The sequence below is a fragment of the Phragmites australis genome, chromosome 5 (genome assembly GCF_958298935.1).
Source record: "Phragmites australis chromosome 5, lpPhrAust1.1, whole genome shotgun sequence".
Taxonomy (NCBI): Eukaryota; Viridiplantae; Streptophyta; class Magnoliopsida; order Poales; family Poaceae; genus Phragmites; species Phragmites australis.
In genome coordinates, this window is record NC_084925.1 from 43,063,168 (window position 1) to 43,083,312 (window position 20,145).

Sequence of the window (20,145 nt, forward strand, 5' to 3'; positions counted from 1 at the left end):
GAATATGCATCGAATCATTGTGAGGAATCGTCTGGACAGACAGGCCGATCAGAGAGAACAGAAGAAGGCTTCTCTAGCTCACTTGCTCTCTTAATGTATGCATAATGCATCTACCAGTGATTAATAATAGGTCCGCCTAATGGCTCATCTTAAGAGGAGGTTGCGGCCTGATTAAGGCCACGAACCGCAGGGATTGTTAATTGGTTGATGTGCCTAATTCCGTGTAGTTTTTTTTACAGGCCAGCAAATCTGACCATATCTCAAGAACTTACTCCGGTATTCAAAGATGCACCATAAAATACTTGCATGCACATTGATCAGTTAGGACCACAGCATAGTTGGTGGAGCCTATTGTATGTCTCAAGGAATCATGGGATCCACAGCATGAGTCAGTATAGGCCGGCGCTTGTAGATCTGGTATGCACATCGCCATCTAAATGATATGTGTTCCCATCGTACAAGACATGCTGAAAAAGAATCCAGAAACTCACCGTATAATATCACGCGTTCGTACACACAAATCACTACTGCTTGACACGAATCAGATGTCTAGAGTCTAGAACCGTTTGATCGTATAAATATTCGTATTCGTTTTGGAGAGAGAGAGAGAGAGATTGTCATGGTAAGAACTGGCATGCCGGCGAGTGAGTTTGCAGGGAGATCACGCAGCATCAGTGTACATATATCTATCGTCATGAGATCATCAGGATGTACGAAGGAAATTCGCAGAATAATTCCATTACGAACTTCCTTTACTACATGTTACAGAGGGTACAAGAGGACGAACTGAAGCCTATATAACTAGCTAGTAGTTACATGGGGTGAATTGAACCTCGTTTTCTTGCAAAGGTTCTAGGATGGCATGTAGCTTTGCAGATGCCTTCCAAACCCATGGGACGGCGACAAAAATTACACGAGAAGGGGCACTAGTAGTACATTGACACGATTAGCACCAAAATGCATGTTTGGTTGCTGCTCAAAACATTTTCAGAGAAAGACGGCGCAGGCGAGAGTTGTGTGGCCTCTTTTTCCTCGGTGGCACAGGGATCGATCAGGGGAATCGAAGAACCTGTAACCACGACGAGTCCGTTCCACAAGAATCGTAAAAAAAAAATGGTGGTGGGGTATGTTCGCATGATTCGACACCGATTCGATCGATCGATTGACCAATCGACCGATGGCTCGTCCTAGTTCTTCCTCTACTGCTCAGCTACACTCTCGGGCGGATCATCTGCGGCGATGATTTCCGCTTCCATTCCACCAGCCGGAGCAAGAAGTCCATGACCTGCAAAAGGTGACATTTTTACTGAACTGATGCAACCAAAAGACATGAAATTTTGTATGGTACCTGCTGGTCAGGTCAACGAAGTTTACCTCGCTTGGGTCCTGGAGAGAGTAGGAGGCGTTGGTCTCCTTGGGGCACTTGGAAACAAGGATTCCGAAGCCTTGACACCTTTTCCTCAACACCTGCCATTGTTCCAGTACAAGAAAATTACGATCAACTTGAATAAAATAAACAAATAGAACAGTCGAAATCACCAAGAGTGAGCAGAGCCTAAACAAGTTCTTGTTGATGCGCTGTACCTTGAAAGCATCCTCGTCGGTGCGGTCGTCACCGATGTACACCGGGAGGACGTCGCTGCAGTGGGCGAATCCTGGAGAGGAATAGCAAATGGAGAGGAGTGTCATCAGCCGATTTTTTAGGACAGCGGAGTGATACGCCGTACGCAAGTACTGAATAAAAACCGAAACGAAAACGAGTGTGACGACACTGACATGCATGAATATATATAAAATATCGGCAGGGAAAAACTAAAACGAAGACAAAGAGTTTGTCGTAATGCCCGTACCGAGCGATTCGAGCAGGAACTCCAAGGCCTTGCCCTTGTCCCACATAATGCTCGGACGGATCTCCAAAACCTTCCTCCCCTGGGTGAGTTTTAGCTTGGGGTAGTCCTTGATCACGGCCTTGACTTGCTCGGCCAAAGCATTCCATCTCTGCAAGGATCGAGAGGGAAGTGACTAAGAAAGATGATGAGGATAAATTAACCGCGCGTGTTGCAGCTAGCTGCTGTGTTACAGTGTATTATAAGCCCCGGCTCTCGCGTCGAAGCGGGTTGGCATCCCAAGATGGAGCAAGGCTTTGCCTACCTTTTCATCTACACATCTGAAGTGGACGGACAGGCAGAACTTGTTGTTCTCCACCTTGGCTCCAGGTGTGGATTTAGTTTTTTCCACCAGCGCCTTGTGCACCTGACAAAAATGGGATTCGCCGCGTGCGCCAATGTTAATCTCCTCGTGCATCAACTGAATACACCGCTAGGTAAGCAGAAATGGACAGGTGCTCTTCTCCTAGTTAATCCACATTAGCAAGGCTGGTCGATTGATTTTTGTATAGCATACCTCGTCTATCACGGGGAGGAACTCGCTTGCAGGCTGGCACAAGACCGACTCCGGCTGCGGATTGGCATGAGAGGGGCAGATTGATTAGCCAAAAGTCATGGAGAGGATTGAGGATGATTAGTGGTCGGGATGGGTGAACTCAAAGATAATACAGAGAGAAGAGCGAGCATACATTGGAGCTTGGTCCCTTGATGTCCATGCCATGGCTGCCGGCGTAGTAGAGCTCCGAGAGGCCGACGAAGCTGCGCACCTGCACCGCGCAAGAAGAAAGCCAAATCAGCATATGCACGCGCACGCGAGCTTGTCAAGTGTTTGAGGTATTGAGACAAGTGGCGCAGGCAATGTACCTTGTCGCGGCACCGCCCGCTCACGATCGCCGTCGGGAAGTGCTTCGCGACGTCGCGCACCGCCGTCCTCATCTGTGCACGCACACCGGAAGGGGAGAAACGTCAGTCAAGAATGAACACCCTTTCGGCCGGCGGCAACGAAAGCTAGTCTGTGCCTCGGCGCAGTACGATCCCTCACCGCGTCGCTCATGTAGGCCGCGTCGGGGTCGGGGACGATGGGTGAGAGCGTGCCATCGTAGTCCAGGAACATGACGATCTTCTTCCCCTTGGACGCGCTGGCGATCTGTTCGAACTTTCCCAGCGCGGACGGGTGCTTCCTCTGCTCAAACCAAGAGACAAAAGAAAGGTTAGCACCTGAAGGCAACAACCCATGCACCGTGCTATCCCACGACGCGTGTCAAGAAGACGAGCGCAACAAGGAACTCACCATCCAGGCCGAGAACTCGTCGACATTCGCGGCGGCGCGGGAGCGGGTGGGCGAGGAGGCGCGCATGGCGTCGACCCAGGTGCAGCTGGCCGAGCGCGCGGCGGCCGCGGCCAGGTCGAGGTACGTCTGCCGCAGAGACATGGCGCCGGCAGCCGCGCCCCGGCAGGCCAAGAGGGCCGGGCTGGTGCCCGGCAGCGCCGCACCGGCCGCGATGCCCATCTCCGAAACGACCACGTCCTGGTTCGTCATGTGCTTCACTTCACCAACCGGCGAGGCAGGCAACACGCTCGTGCGATGCAAAGGCACGACCTTCTCGATTGTCTCGTCCCAACGCCGAAGCACTTAGACGAGACGAACAGCTAGCTACAGGACTTGGGAGTGTGTGCGCTTGCTTCTCTGAGCTTGAGGTGGGTGGAGGCGAAGTGCGGGAACTTATAGCTCGAGGAGTGGGCCCAGATGGGACCCCTGGTGGAGCCGGCGTGCGGGCCGGGGAGGTCGCAGGGCTGCTTAGCTGGTAGGCCGCAGCGGCATTGGTACATGCTTGCCCTTCCGTATTAGTGTTTGTTTTTTTTAGCTCATGCAGGTGTAAGGGGGAAATGCAGCTCCAAAGCATGTGACCGCATGCAATATTTTTGCCCCCTTTTGCCAGTTTGGGAATTCTGTTGGAGTGAAAAATATGTATGTTTCCAGCTTCATTTGCACATTAGCATCACCATGGATCTCGAAAACTACTTGGCCGACATGTGTAAGCGGCCGCATGCACATGCGCAAAAAATTTCTCTGGAGCGTAAATCATGACTCAAAAGCAAAGCCCAAAAGGTGAGAGATCAACAAAGAGCCTCTCAATAATGGGAGCCCCGAGAGACGAGGAAGGGAGGAATTCAAAGGCTAATCGTCTGCAGCACGAGGGTGATTCGCTCGAGATCTAACCAAATCTCAGCTTCGACAATTAGCCTCGAGCCCCTAAAGGTTTTGTGGATACGAGAAATCAAGTTGAGAGTGTCTTGATTTATTTGTAATAAGTTATTGATAATGTTAATTTTGAGTAGAACTTGGTTGGCATAAGTGTGTTTATGTATGATTTTGCTTATGGCTAACTATTGTTAAAAAGTATAATGGAGTTGGTGTAAGTCTAGGAAAAATTACCTTATTGGATCATTCTGTGCTTGAAATTTTACACTCATCAGATTGTCCGGTGTTAAGGTGAAAGGAGCATTGGAGCATTTCAACGCAGAAAGAAAAGTGGGAGTGATGCACCGGATGGTTCGGTGAGGACAAGCGACGTCATCGGACTAATTCTTGCAAAGACGTCACCGGACTAATTCTTGCAAAGACGTCACCAGACTAATTCTTGCAAAGAGGGTGCAGAAACGAGTCAGGTGGAGATGAAGGCACCGGATGATCCTATGCCTTGTGCACACCAGACAAATTATTGTATAGAGGCTGCAAATGAGAGTTTGGTGCATATGAACTGACCAGATGATTCGGTGATGGACATGAGATCACCGGAGTTTCTCACTGGAGCTTTTCTTGCAGAGAACAAATTTTCTGTACGCAGATGAAGTTGAACTCATCAGATGGTTCGGTGTTCAGGTGAACATAACAAAACATCTGGTGCTCATGATTTCTGCATGATGTGTTTTCATTTGAGGATTTTTTGTTTTGAGTTAACCTGGAGATGGTTTAAAAGTGGGAGAAACATGCTTGCTTGTTTCATAGTGTACATATGATGGATGCAACTTGGTGGTCGACGATGGGATGATCGGGACTAAACGGGAGGCTTGGTGTCGGACGATCAAGGAGGTTGGGCGAAGTCAAGGGTGATTCTGGCGGTACACGTGGAAGTCAAACAAAGTATGGATGGAGAATGATGAAGACGGTGTGTTGATAAAGTCAAGCGAAAGAGATGTCGGTGTAAGTGACAAGGCGGCTCGAGGGATCGGGAGCAGGAGAGACTTACCAGCTGTTAGGATCGCAAGATATGGTACATGTGTTGATACCAGAGTGCTTACTTAAGGTGTAAACAAGTGGCGAGTCTCACTGAGAAACGTGTAGAGGGTTTCACGGTTGGGCCTCAAAACTATGAGAGAATTGGGGGAGTATATGACACCATCGTGAATCTTGCGTCGTGGTGAAATTAAGCCATGAAGACGCCACGATCGTTCTATTTACGGAGCAAGAAATAAACCAAAATGATCTTGATGGTAGCTAGAAGTGTATTACAAGAGAGGAGTATTTTGGTAATAAGTTAGAAAACTTAGGGGTTAAATTTCTTATGCCTATAAATAGAAGGGTAGGGCAATGAGAGATGGTGAATCACCCACTTGAGTCCCTTGCGTCGTGCATTTGAGAGCCTAGTGCTAGGGTTTTAGAGAAGAAGATGAGTGCTTAGCCTATATAATATGTGAGAGTTTTTTGAGAAAAATCCTTATAATCCGTCTAAAATAAAGGTTGATCTCTCTGAGTAATGAAGTTTATGTTTTTGCAAATGTTTGAATTCTCCTCCTTCCAGTCTCTCTCTATTGGTTCCCTTGCAAGTTTACAAGTTTTTCTTTTTTGGTTGTAATTTTCTTGTTGATTTTCGTTTTTGTCTTTCAGCTGCGATTTTTCAAACTTAGGAAGTTATTCTTCTTGTTGCTAGAGACATAAACATTCATACACTCATGTATTTAAGAGGGTTTTAAATTCCCTTCTCTCTAAACCATCAACTTGGAGAGTTGTTTTTTTCGATGACGGTCTTTTTGTTTTTTTCGTCGTTTAAGTTTCAAGCTTTTATACTCAAAGACACTTGGAATGGTCTTGAATAGAGCATATGTTTATATTCCATTCGTGGAGTCATGTTGTCTTGAAACTTTATTTCCCGTTTTGTCTCTCTAAAGTTTATTCTTCCGTTTGCACTTTTTAAGAGACGATGAGCGAACAAAGAATATACCACCTATTTCATAAGAAATTCATCCCTCTCTAATCACCGTTCTCAATCCTATAAGCTCCATCCTGTTGAGCCCCAACACATCATCCTTTGGCCGTTGGACAACATTAACCTGATGATTAAGAGGGTTGCATTCGATCGTAGACCTAATCTACACATTCAAAGAGGCAGAGAGCATGTGAAGTACCTAGGTACCCCTCTGATGCCACTGTGAAAGTTCCCCCTTTATAGGAACAGTCTAGTAATACCATCTTTTCTCCCGAATCAATTGCGGCATGAAATTAATCTGCTATCAGACCTAGATGTGCTTGCTCATACCGGCCTAACAAAAATATTTATGACCCGCTTCTAGTCCACCCAAATGCCTAACAGAGATTCTACAAGACATGGAATGTTAATGTGTGTCGATCCCTGATAGATCTGCTGGTGCATAAAATCTAGAAAAATGCCACTTGACATTTTATGATGGAGCGGGTCAAGCTGCGACCATTCGACACGTTCATTTTCATCCCACTGTCTTTGTCTTCCTCCAACCTCCGCTCAAGATAACGTTGCACATCACAGCCATTGGAGCTGTGGTTGTCAGTCTTACCCTCCATCGTGGCATGTGGCAAGTGGCATCCATATTGCCTCGCTGCACTTATCTCCTGCCATCGTCACCTCAACCTTGCTCACCCCTAACCACTCCTAATGTGACGCTCCACCATAACTTGGCACACTGTCAGCGTCACGTTGCCGCTCTGCCGGCATAGTGCCTCCCACCTCCCAATTTCTATACTTAGGGGGAGAGAGAGCAGCCCCAAAACCCGAAAACCCTAACCCAAGTCTAGCCGCTCCTCTACAACAGTGGCAACATCATGGGGTCATGCACCATCGCTTCTAAGCTACCCACCACACTTAGAAACAGTTCAGGTACTGACTTATGGGTGTGATTGGTTGTTCGCATGTGTTTTTCCCGCATAGATTGTATATGCATGTCGAGTGAAAGCAGGCTGAGTGAAGTCATATTTGTTAGAAAAAAGGGTGTTTGGTTGGTTGTATCTATCTGGATAGATTGAACCAAGTTTCTATTTGGTTGACCAAATATGAGGCTACATGAGCGATGTAAGAGTTGAGACTGTGATTTGTTGCTCGCATGAAAATGATTTTGTGACACTGACATATGGGTCCGACTGCATGAGCGGATGCAAGAGTTTGCATCCGTCAGGCCAGACTACGGGCGCATATTTGCATCTACTGGGCCAGGCTGTAATAGTGCATACGGACAACTAAGCACGCTTCTCTCTAAGAATATACGCATCCACCGGGCTAAGTTGCTCCCATGTGTCATGTGTGCAATCAATCACATCCATAATAATGATAAATTTTGAGTTCAGTACTTTGCTACTCCCTCCATTAAAAAATAGTAAGCATATTTATTTTTGGAAAAGTCAAACCTTATGTACTTTGACTAACATTTAATTAAATTATAAGATTATCTAGTGTATAAAATTATACAACTAGATTTACAATTCAAAATGATTTTACACTATATAGATTTTGTAGCTGTAAATGATATATTTTATGAGGAAATCTTAGTCAAAATCTAACTTCAAAGATCGAGAAATAAATATGCCTACTACTCCATCCGTTCACACTATATAGATTTATTTAAATAGAGCATTACGTATGAACTCACTTTTTCACCGTATAACCTAGGGCTGGAAATAATTTTAGAAATTATTTCATCATATAAGAAATATTAGTGATTTTTTCCATATGTTTGGGATTTTATTTGTGGTCCTAACAATTGTTAGGAGTTATAAAAGTATCTTTTTTTGGAGAATTTTAGTTTAAATTATAAACAAACTTTTTTGAGTGAATCTAATTGAAATATGTTGCACATGGATTATGGAAAATATATAAAAAAAAATCTAGGATTTTTGAATAAACATAAGACCATTTTTGATGAATATGATTAAAATCGGGTTTTGTGTGAAATTAGTGCATAATACTTATAGTTTTGTATTACTAGTCACAATACTTATAATTTTGTGTTACAAATTGTATAATACTTGTAGTTTTATGTAATTCACTCTAACTATTACTTTGATGAGATAAGAATACATATGGTTGACTGTACAACTATATGTTATGTGCTACTCTGCTACTTCAGATGTTCTTTTAGTTTTTTTCTTTTCTTTTGAGATGGCACTACTTCACATGTTAGGAAACGCTGGCTATCGAGGATTGATAAAGTTGATTATATGAATACCTGTATTAAGTAATGATATTTGCTAGTTTTCATGTGGGTATGGAATATAGGGACATGTTTTTTATACATGTTCAAATCTTTGTAGGATAATAGCTCTGCGTATTATTTTCGCCATGATTAATTTTAGAAAAAAATAATTACAATTATGGTTTGTCTAGATCTAATATAAAGGATTTTAGTAAGTTCTCTCGTGTTCTAAGCCTTAAAGCTCTTATCGGATGAATTTGTTGTAGCGTGACTCTATTATAGATCTCAACGAGTGTTCTCTACTCTTGCTTGACTAAACTTGTTGTGTATTATTTATCTGCTCTTTACTAGGAATTTGATATGTTTCAAGATCTCTAAGTTTGGCTATAGGCTCTGGGATGCGCTCATAGCCTCCGGGAGCATCTCTCCCTGACATACCCTCTTACCTTCCGTATATAGTTAGGGTAGACGAGTCGTGTTATGCTTGAAAACTTTAAGTGTGACCTTTCTAAAATGTATTTCTTTAGGATATCTGGAGATTCATTTCTAATATGAGGTTGACTTCTGTATAGAAGAATATTAGCACATGCCTTATTTATTCTATAACACTTGCAAAATCCACCATACGTATCGGATTAAGGACACGTGCATGATGAATATACGTTATAAGTATATAATTACTAATTACACATTCCTCGTCACTGGCCAATTCTGATTCTTCTTGTTGTCAAAGTGATGTCACTAGAAGTGAAACAACTTAAAGAAAGGAGAGTCAACTGACATATAATTCTCTAGAACCTAAGTTGGACACTCAGCAACTTTCATTGGCCAATATCTGCTCTGCCTTTTACGCTGTATAATTTGTCAAATACTCTTCACTAAAAAAGTGAAAAGAAATAACCTGCAGTGTTAGTGGTGGCAACAAATCAGGAACAACAAACCTACTAATAACTATACTATAGTCCTACTAATATCCCTTTCTTTTTTTCTATGTCTGTGTGCGTACTTGCAAGAAACACAGCATAAAAATTAGACTAGTATATTGTGTTCATGGGTCGGAAAGATGAGGATAGGTAGGTCAAGCTTGTCCCAAATTGCTAGCGATATCATAAACTGTGCGCTCGTTCAGAAGCTGCATTGCGTGCCATGTGTATTTGAGATGGAAAGAACGAAAGAAATTTTATCTACGCGCGTACTCGGCACTGGGAAACTAAGATTTTCAGGGTCGCTATCGATCGAGCTCGTTAGTGCGCAGAAAATGGGAAGAAAGAAAAAAGTTGAGATAGCAAAAACATCGTCGTGTTAAAGACGAGAACGCGAACGCTTTCCGCGTTCGATCACTTAATTAAGTATCGATCGTTTTCTTCATCCTCATCCTGCCTTTTGCCTTTTCCTTTCTTTAATCTGAGCAGAAAAGTGCTTTTGCAAAATAGGCCCCAATTTGCTCTCCGTTTCCTTAACAGCCAGGACAAGTGCATAATATATCTCAGATCTGAGTAGGATACTTAGTTGGAGTAGTAGTTATCAAACTGGACTCGAGTTAGTTGTGGGCACCTAGCAAATCACACTAGCTATAACGTCTCATCGTCTCCACGAATGCAAAACTACGCTGAGCTAGCTACGTACTCTGGGTTCCGTGCGGCCGAGCCAAAATATATATGTGCAAAAAAATGACCTGCGCATTTTCAATCTTAAAGATTGAGCCAATTCAGAGCAATGACCGAGCCAGTGACGTTCCACAAATCTCCCAACACTACAACGCCTGGCGCGCGCGCGCGTACGTTCAGGTACTTGGAGATCTCACGCCATGCATGCAGTCGCGCACCTCCCTCCCTGCTTCCGAGCCGGGGTGCATGCATGCATGGGATTCACGGGGCACATCGCTCGCTCACTCATGTTTTGTCGACTTCTGTTTCACGCATGTTGCATGCTTGCACGATCATATGTGTTCCCTACGTACATGTCTCATTATGGCGTGCATGCGCATGAATCCGCCGGCAGACGGTGAACCGATCAGCACGGATTCATCACAGGCCCATTGAATTGAAACATTAAAAATTAATTAATATATAAATTGTAAAGATAATATTTAAAGTATTAAAAATAGCTCTAATAAACAAATAAAATATATAAAAAACAACACTTATCTCAAATATTTTGTAAGACCATTTTAAGCAATTTCTTATAATATTTCTAGATGTGAAGTCGTCCTTGATGAAGGTATTAATATCAATCTCATCCAACAATTTTCTTCTCAATGCAAAAAGTTGTCAAACCATTTAATCATTCTTGAGACATGCATTGTGAACCACAAATAGTTCTTAAATAATTTCAACTTTGAAAATATTGTTCCAGCTGACGCCATAGTTAGAGGCACATTAAATATAATTCGATAAGCAATAGAAACATCAAGATGACAATTTGCTTCTCTGACATATTAAAAAATCTCCATAAAAGACATAACCCTATCTGGTAAGTCAATTGCGTAACCCTTAACTGGAACATTAAAAAGTCTTACCAATTATCACGTTAAACTCGCAAGAATTTGTATCCCTAAACCGTCAATTGACGATTCTCGCCTCGGACTTGTAGGACTCAGCAGCGACATTGCGTAATGTGTCGGCAATCCTGTCACGGGAGGCGTCCACCCAGACGTTGCCTCCAAAGAGCTCATGGGGGTTAGGTAAGGATGCAATTCGTCATGCAGTGTCTGAAGGAGGCGAGGGTCACGACCGAGGGCGTGCCGAGGAAGTTGAGCAACCGCTCCAATGTGGCGCCAGTGCCGCGTACACAGACGTCAGTGATTACGTGACGTTGTCTATGCGCGTGGGAAAGGTGGTGGCGGTTGCGTCCATTGGCGAAGGAACGAGATGCTTGACGAGGCATAGTGCGAGAGATGTCTATCTATCCAGAGATAAAAAAGCAACATAAGAGTAGAAGACGTAGAATCATAAATATTATACATATATTGATATATATCCAATAACTATATAGGAGGGTCCTCTAGGTTTGGGGGGGGGGGCGAGCAGCTGCCTGCCCCCACACCCCCTTCCCCTCTAAGGACGCCCTGTTCATTTCTTAAGTATGGACGACGTACGACGCACTTATGTTGAGTTGCTCTTCTTCACCTTCTTTTCCTGTAGTAGATAGATTAAATACTATCAAGGGTTTTGATAGTACTGGCAAATGCTTAACACGATTGCTATATTGTCCTATCCAAATGCATGCACTGCACGCACGGCATGGTGCGTGCAGTGTGAACCGAGCTAGCAGCAGCCACTGTGACCGAGTTGCAAGCTCTAGCTCGTACACTGACTGACAGCACGTGATACCCGAGTTTCACAGTACAGGATCCAGTGGGCAAGCCGCTGTATCGCGACAAAAAACCCAACTCCAGTTCCAGTAAGACGACAAAGAAGTGGAGTTGGTATCCGAACAGTTCATGCATGACTTCCAAGCCACACATCGCTCTCACCCAGTCACACGGGCCGCGCTCTGGGAGGGAATCCACTCGAATCCAACTCCTCACCCCGGCCCCCACGGCTTCTCCGGTCGAGTCAGCCGCGCAGCTTTCCATCTTGCCACCACCTATCCAGGCCCGGCCGGCCGGGACCGGGTCGCGTCGCCGGCTCGCGCGCAAATCGATGGCGCTCGCCGCCGTTGGCGCCGGCATGCTCGTCGCCTGCCGCTAGCCTGCGCGCTTTGTTTCTGGCGGCCGGCCTTGAATGTTGCGCGTACGCACGTCGTTTCGTGTCAACTCTGGCGGGGAGGCGGACGGGACGGGACGGGACGGGATGGGACACGACGAGACGTACCGAGCGTACATGCTTGCTTGCCCGACTCTCGCTCGCTTGCCGTGGGAGACGGCGTGCCACTGCGCGCGCGTGAGCGTCCGAGACTAGTGCGGCAGCAGGACTGCAGGATGCTGTAAGCGAGGGCGCGTTGGACGACGCGCGCGCGGGCCTGACTGGCCGGCCGGTTTCCGGCTGCAGCGCTCCCACCTCGGTTGCCGCGGGGCGCGGCCAAGGCCGCAAGCCCGCAAGTACGCGCGTACCCACTGCCTGCCCAACACAGCGCGTGCTCCGTCTCGCGATACCCGGGCCGCACCGCGTGGCGGCACCTTGCACAAGAACCCAAAGTAGAAGTGGTCAAAGCTTCCAAGCCGTGCGCCATTGCATCGATGGATCGGACTCTCTGTCCGTATGCTGTCGTGATGTTTATCGATGGATCCACAGTGCGTAGGTGTGTACGTAGCTCTAGGATGGTTTGGGTCTATTGAGCAGGTGCACGTTTGTGTTCTTTGGCGTCTGACCCGCGTGCCATTTGTGTGGGTGATAAAAATATTTTTGAATAAGGTATGATGAGAACCTAACTTATTTGAGTGGTTTAGAAAAATAATAGAGAGAAAATGATTGTTTACTGTGATCATCAAATTGGCTGCCCTAGGTATCGTATGCTTATGGTCAATATTTATATTGTCTTTCAGAGCGTAATGGTACAAACAAGCTTTTACGGGTAGAGATACAAGTTACAACTATACAATCGGGGCATAGTGCCAGCTTGTTAAAACATTACCCAGGCCTGAGACCAAAATATCAGCATCTCTAATGACATCACATAACTGTGTCAGTAATCATAGCGGCGGCAAGTGGTCACAATGCGTATTCGGTCACCGACTACGGTGTCGGCGGTCTAGTTCGGCATGTCAAGCTAACCCCGATGTGACCGATATTGAATGTCGATCAATCGTGGCAGAGTCCAAGTGGCTGGTGGGCCCTCTTGCCATTGATCTTTCTAGGGGAGTAGCCCCCACCCCTAAGGCTCTAGGAGTCTGTGGCCCCGAAGGCTTGGATCTTCGTGGCGGTCCTTCGGAGGGGTTTTGAACCTGATGACCTTTGGATTTAGTACAACGGAGCCAAGGGTGTCGGCGATCCTTGATGGCGACCCTCTAACAGCAGCCCATCACGAGGACGACTAGTGGAGCGGCTGGCCTCGCGGCCTTCAGAGCAGGGCATCCAACTATCCTTATCTCCATTGTTGAGGGGGGGGGGGAGCATGTTCCTCTGGTTGTTTTGAGTTGTTTTAAGTGTTGGTCCAACTGTCGAGCCAAATGCTCACGTCACTTTGAGAGAGGGCATTAAATGCAATCTGTGGTTAGTGGTGCAATCATTTCTTGCCACGCAGTAGTGGGACAAGTGGCATCTTGGCATTGGAGGGTCGTGGAGAGCGGTTTCGTTTCCTTATGATCATGGGTGAAGGGACGGGGCGTGCTTACATGTCAGGACCCCGAACCTGAGTTCCCCTGTGCCTCCTGTATCGGTTCCTGTATCAAGTAGCTGATACGAATAGAATTCAACAGAATGATATCAAATACACACTTCGAATACAAATAAGTAAAATAAATACTTGAAAAGCGAAAAGATGGTCTGGTGGACAAAAATCCATAACAGACCAGCCAAGCAGAAGTGCCTACAGCGCAGCGGAGCGGAACGATAATGCAACCCAATGCCACAGGCAACTCGGGTGTGGACGCGACCTTAGACTTCTTCTCTTTGACTTCATCTGGGTTGAGGCTGATCTCCAACTCAACAATCTAAAAGCAACAAGTCTGAGTACGGAAGGTACTCAACAAGTCCTATACTACTTCAAAGGGTTGATAGATGTATAATGGATATTTCAAGAATAAGGGTTTACGACATAGTTTTGAGCGTAAAACAGGTTTTATGCAAGTATCCAGTTATATTCTCCACTGTTAACCTTTTGAAATAAATATAACAAAGCTTTTGAAAATAAAGGCAGGCATCTTCTGTTGGTACTGAGTATCACCTCAAGTCCCCAACGTATTAGATGGTAACCTGGTAACAAAGCTGTCAAAATGGTTTAGAAGTAAAATGGTTCAGACATCTTCTGTTGGTACTGAGTATCACCTTAAGTCCCAAACATATTAGAAGGTTACTTGATAGCAAAGCTGTCGAAATAGTTTTAAAACCAAAACTAGGGTAACAAGTTATAACTGGAGGTTTTCGGTCCTGGGAGGGGCTACACCTCATTCCACAATCCCTTTTATTACATCTGGTGTACCTTTAGTACCACACAGCTTCTAGCGGATCGAGCCAGGAACCTTATCACACGGACATCTAGTCCACACACTCACTCATCAAGACGCACGCACCCGAAGTCTATTCAAGCGCGACCATGCCTTCGCATGTCCATGACCATGGACACGGCTTTTCGAATAGATTTACACTCTGTAGAGATCGTACAACTTTACCCATGCGATATGCTCAGCCTCCATCCGTATGTAGTGGAGGAGCGAATCAAACTAAGACTCTCCAAACACCTTTACTGTCGGGCTTTTCCACGAGACACGCCAAGTCCCATAGCTGCATGTTCCGAAGGTCAGCATCCATTTTTAAGCCTAAGCCGGTCCCTAAAACCTCCAAACAGCGGGACAGATGGACCCTTGGCTGCTTGTTGCTCTCAGCCTCCAGGTATGATGTCCAACTCAGTCCAGTGAAAGAAAGTCAAGTCCTGCCCATGCAGGACGCATGGTTGCACGGAGGTGGCTAAGCATGATGGCGCAAGACTCGGTCCTTAAGCAGCTGGGATAGGCATCTTCATGGGTAATGAATACCACCATGTAACTTAAGCCCCAAGAGCATCCTCCCCGGAGGACCACTTTACCTGCCCACGCTAAAATAGTTTTCACCCATTTTTACACATCACCACCCATATCCCACATGGCATCAAGGATTTCATGACCATCACGAAATTCAAAACCATCAAGGAGGCATGGTTTATGAGTTGTCATTGATAACAGTAAATCTTGTCTCTAAGGAGAGGTATTTTAAAAGCGACATCTTCGAGGAGATGTATTCAATCCTAAGCATGCTAGATATCATGGAGTCGTCTGACGTTTATATAGATAACGACAGGTAATCCTAGGGTGATATGTATTCTGGATGATGACATATAAGGCATGTAAGTATTGATAGGATTAACTACTACAAGTAGTTTGAAAGAAAACACAATATATAGCACATGCGATAATAAGTCCGGTTTTAGTTGACCATGTATATTATTTGAGAACCATAGGTTCAGTATGATCAAGGAGATATGACTTACCTTCCTGAAGGGTCAATTCACGATTGGTCTTGTCTCTTGAGTTTCCCGGGGTTCTTCTTCATCGTTGGACCTTGACTTCAGTTCCTTCCTCGCGTTCTTGCTTAGAACCTTGACTTCGAGCCTATGCTAATTAACGACGAAAAGCGCACAACGACTAAGCAGATGAACATCAGAATAAAGCCAAGAAATACCAAAGCGAAAAAGAACGACCGAGGGAAAACGACAAAAGCTAAACCTAGCGGAAGACGATCGACAACTCTGAGCAATGCGAAGCTAATACACAGAGAATAACGAGAGGCCCTCTATTCTAGGAGTCTAATGAGGAGGACGGTGGCGGTAATCCCGTCGGAGGTACCTATGGAAAATTTTTGGAAGACTTTGAAGAAGGCCCCCAGTGGAAGGACTCCGCTCCCAAAGGCAACTTCGACCAAGGTATTGGCCTCTTGGTTGTCCGTTCGTGGTATACTTCACACTGAAATTCCATGGAAGGACACCTCAACTTTGCTGATGGCTTCGAGGTATTTTACCAGGTTCGGATGCCGAGCCTGGAAGCTCTTCTTAATGTGCCCGGTGACAACCTAAGTCTGTCCTCACGATGAGTATAACAGCTCCTAAGGCCCGGGCCTTCCAGAGCCCCAACATGACGGCTTCGTATTCGGCGATGCTATTAGTTTTCTTGAACTCCAGACAGGCGGTTAATACGAATCGCTATCCAATCGGGGAGATGAGGAATGCCCTACCCCCGCACCGGTGAACCCATAGGCTCCATCCTTGTATATTCCATACATCTTGGGGAGGTACTGCTAGGATCCATGGGGTTGGGGAGTCCATTCGGCGATGAAGTCAGCCAGGATCTGTGACTTGATGCCCGAGCGGGCCACAAACTTCACTACAAAAGGTGCTAGTTCCACCGCTCACTTGCATATGCGTCCCATCACCTCCCGATTACAGAACATGTCATCCAATGGGAACGAGATTGGTATTGTGGTGTCATGGGTTAAGAAGTAGAGTCAGAGCTTGCGTAAAACCACCAGGAGGGCATATGCCATCTTTTCAAGCTCAATGTAGCGTATTTTGTCCCCAGCTAGGGCCTCTGAAATATAGTACACCGCCCTCAGAATAGAGCGGCCTTCATTCTCCTCCTCCACACGAGTACGACTGTCGGTGTATCAAGAACCGGGGATCCCTGAGTCCCGAGGCCAGGCCAGCCATCCGCCACATGGCGCCATCCCGCGAGGTCCCTCCTGCGGGGTGAGAAAAGTTCAAGTCCCGGGAGAAGGTGCTCGGGGCCACAGTCACTGGTCCCCGAGCACCCCAGTTCCCCGATGATCCGCAGAGTTTAAGTACTGGGAAGAAAGTGCTCGGGGAGGTACCCGGTCACCCCCGAGCGCCCTAGTCCCCCGACGATCAGAAGAGCCAAGTTCCAGGAGAGAGTGCTCGGGACTGCGTGTGGCAGCTCCCGAGCGCTCGGTTCCCCGAGGATTCGCGTAAGAGTGCTCGGGAGAGAGTGCCCAGGGCTGCATGCGGCAGCCCCCGAGCCCTCAGTTCCTCGAAGGATCGGGCAAGAGTGCTCGGGAGAGAGTGCTCGGGGCTGCACGTGGCAGCCCCCGAGCACTCGATTCCCCGAAGGTTCGTGCAAGAGTGCTCGGGAGAGAGTGCTCGGGGAGGTGAACAGTACCCTCGAGCACCCGGTACCCCGAGGATAAGGATAGGCATTCTCGGGAGAGAGTGCTCGGAGAGGTGAACAGTACCCTCGAGCACTCGGTGCCCCGACGACCCAGAAAGAGCCCCGATGCACCCGCCGATGAGGTGTCAATCAGTTAGAGACCCGATGCCGCATTTAATGAACGTGCGTGGCCTGACATCCCCAACTGCTCCCGCCGCAGTGTCAGTTCCTGCCATGCTTTGGCAGAGAGGCGTGGGGCTATTAATTGCACGGGTCCCGTCCCATATCATCCGGTGTATCTCGAGATAACATCTTCAGGATCAAGACGTTCCGTCTGCCTCCCTGCTGTGGCAGAGGAACAAGACAGGGCGGGCACGTCGGGTTGCTCTGCTGCTGCCCAGTGGGCCCTCTCTACGACGCCCGTTGCCAGGGTGTTTATGGTGACAGGTGACCGGGCGTGCGCCACGTTTTCCACCCCCGGTCACTTCACCCAGAAGAAATGATGACGTCTTTCTCAGTCACGGCGTCTTGGAACTTGTGCCCCCCTCCTTCCCGTTCGGGGCATGTCGCAGTCGGCGAGTGCTTAAAAGAGCCGGTAACACAGAAGAGACGAGGACGAAGAGGTCGAAGCATCGACGAGTAGGACGGAGAATCTGAACAAGAGCCGAAAACACCCAAGCATCAAGAACCATAGACCAACCCAAGGCACAGTCCCCGCCCAAGAACTAGGAGCATCACGCTCTTAGTTAGACAAATATTCTTGTAACCAGCAACATCCTTGGGGGATTTCCTCAGGGCACTTATTGCATCCATACAGGAGTAGGGTATTACGCCCCCGTGCAGCCCGAACCTGTCTAAATCCCGGTGCATTTACTTCTTTTTTGCACTAGGCCATCATCCCCCATCCACCCGCCGTTGCATTTACATCCACTTCCATTTATTTCTCTGACGAACTTATTCAGGATCATCCCCCCGACCGAATCTCTAAAAAGGGGTCTCTCGGGATCCATGCGGCAGGAGTTAATCCTCCGACAACGACACTTACAACGCATGCAGAGGAGGACAAGTACAAGAGGAGTCCTTCGCAAGGGAGGGATATTTTGAGTGTCTTGAGATCGGATAGGTGGGCCTTGAGGGCCTTGAAGGCGTCCTGGCACTCTATCGTCCATTTTAAAGGCTCAGAACCCCTTAATTCTTTGAAGAACAGAAGGTTGTGCTCAACGGACTTGGCGTAACAGGACTGTGAGGTGACATTCCAGTTGTTGGACCCCATTCGCGTCAGTGGGGGTTGCAATTTTTGTTATGGCATGGATCTTGTCAGAGATGAGGTACCGCAACAGCTTGCAGTTTTGACGCCAATGAAACACTTCTTTGGATTGAGTCGCACGCTTGTGGCCTTGAGGCGTCGACTTTGAGCTTGCTTCTTACGACGATGTTGTCGATGTAGGCTTCGATGTTGCGGCCTAACTGTTGTTCTAGGATCTCGCACACCAGGCGGGAGAGGGTTGCTTTGGCATTTCAGAGGCCAAAAGGCATCTGAATATAGTAGTACAACTCGAATGGCGTAATGAAGCTAGTTTTGCCTTTATCTTCCTCGACCATCCACACTTAGTGGTATCCATAGTAGGTGTCTAGGAAGCTCAATAACTCGTAGCCAGCGGTGGCATCCACAAGCTGGTCAATGTGAGAGAGTGGGTACGGATCTCGGGAGTATGCTTTGTTTAAAGCATTGTGCAGTCGATGTACATGCATCACTTTCCATTAGGCTTCTTGATCGAGATGGGGTTTGACAGCTACTTAGAGTTGATGACTTAGCAGATGAAACCAGCTTTCAGTAGCTTATGGACTTCCTTGTTAGGGCCTCCGTCGGCTAAGAGGATAGCTTGCAGAGGACGTACACGCTTGGCCTACGGGTAAACCTGGAGGGTGTGCTTGATGATGCGGCAGTCGATCCTGGGGAGGTCCTACAGAGACCATATGAAAATGTTGATGTTGGCCTGCAGGACGGTGAGGAGCTAGGTTTTCTGCTCTAGAGTGTGGTCTACCCCGATCTAAAAGGTTCGCTTGGGTGGACCATATCCGTTACGACCTACCTGATGTCCCCCTCTGGTTGTGGGCTCAGAGTACCCTGGTGCCCAAGGCACGCTAAGGGGGGGGGGTCTTTGATAGGCCCTTCAACCACATTGTAGACTTGGTGGCTGTCGAGTGGGGCTGGGTGTCTATATTCGATGTGCCTAGCCAAACCCTGATCATCATGGATGGAGATTAGCGATTAGCGGCCTAACATTTTCATGCAAAGGTAGTTGCGATGGGGACCACTTAAATTTATTCAGGGTGCCCCGACCTTGGATGACGTTGTACGTGTAGGGTACATCCACAATGTCGAAGGTGATCACCTCGATTCACACGATGGAGCCCTCGTCGAAGGTGACGAGAAGCTCTATCTGACCCAGGACATCAAAGGGGACCTCGTTGAACCCCTGAAGGGGCCTCTGGACCAGAGAGAGTCAGGCCCGTGGGATGCGAAGTTGGTGGAAGGCATGCACGAAGAGAAGATCAGCTGAGCTTCCTCCGTCGATCAGCACCCTTCGGACTTCGACATTGGCGATGTCGACCGTGACAATTAGGGCTTCGGTGTGGGGGAAGTTAAGCCACACAATGTCATCGAAGGTGAAGGTCACTAGGGCTTCTGCTCATCCCTGGACTCAGTGCTGAATGCTGCCTCTTCGAAGAGCAGCCGAAGGCTCCCCTTCCTGTTATGGTCAGGACCACTTGCATGGCATGGTCTCCCCTTTTGATGTGCTGCACCGTGGGTGGCGGAGGTGGAGGGGACAGAGCTAGCTAAGGAGGGTTCGGTAAGGCCAGGTGATCCACTTGGCGGCAAGGTTCTGGCGTACGGCCTCCAGTCCTCTCGTCTCCTGCCCTATCTCCTGCCAATTGTGATGCTTACCTAGCACCAGTACCCTTCTTCATATAAGGTTACGAGGGTTTGGTAGTCCTCAGTATTATGGGCATGTTCAACCCCAT

General features: G+C 47.3%; 1 protein-coding gene across 1 annotated transcript; it reads right to left on the minus strand.

Moving 5' to 3' along the window:
• Positions 1-730: 730 nt before the first annotated feature.
• On the minus strand, positions 731-3,837 carry LOC133917723 (probable trehalose-phosphate phosphatase 4). Its single transcript, XM_062361587.1, has 10 exons — positions 3,178-3,837; positions 2,929-3,069; positions 2,751-2,822; positions 2,576-2,653; positions 2,404-2,457; positions 2,152-2,253; positions 1,851-1,998; positions 1,585-1,655; positions 1,375-1,467; positions 731-1,285 (listed from the first exon to the last, which is right to left on the minus strand). The coding sequence occupies exons 1-10, from the start codon at positions 3,424-3,426 to the stop codon at positions 1,211-1,213; spliced, it is 1,083 nt and encodes a 360-aa protein (XP_062217571.1). The 5' UTR covers positions 3,427-3,837; the 3' UTR covers positions 731-1,210.
• Between the last annotated feature and the right edge of the window lie 16,308 nt (positions 3,838-20,145).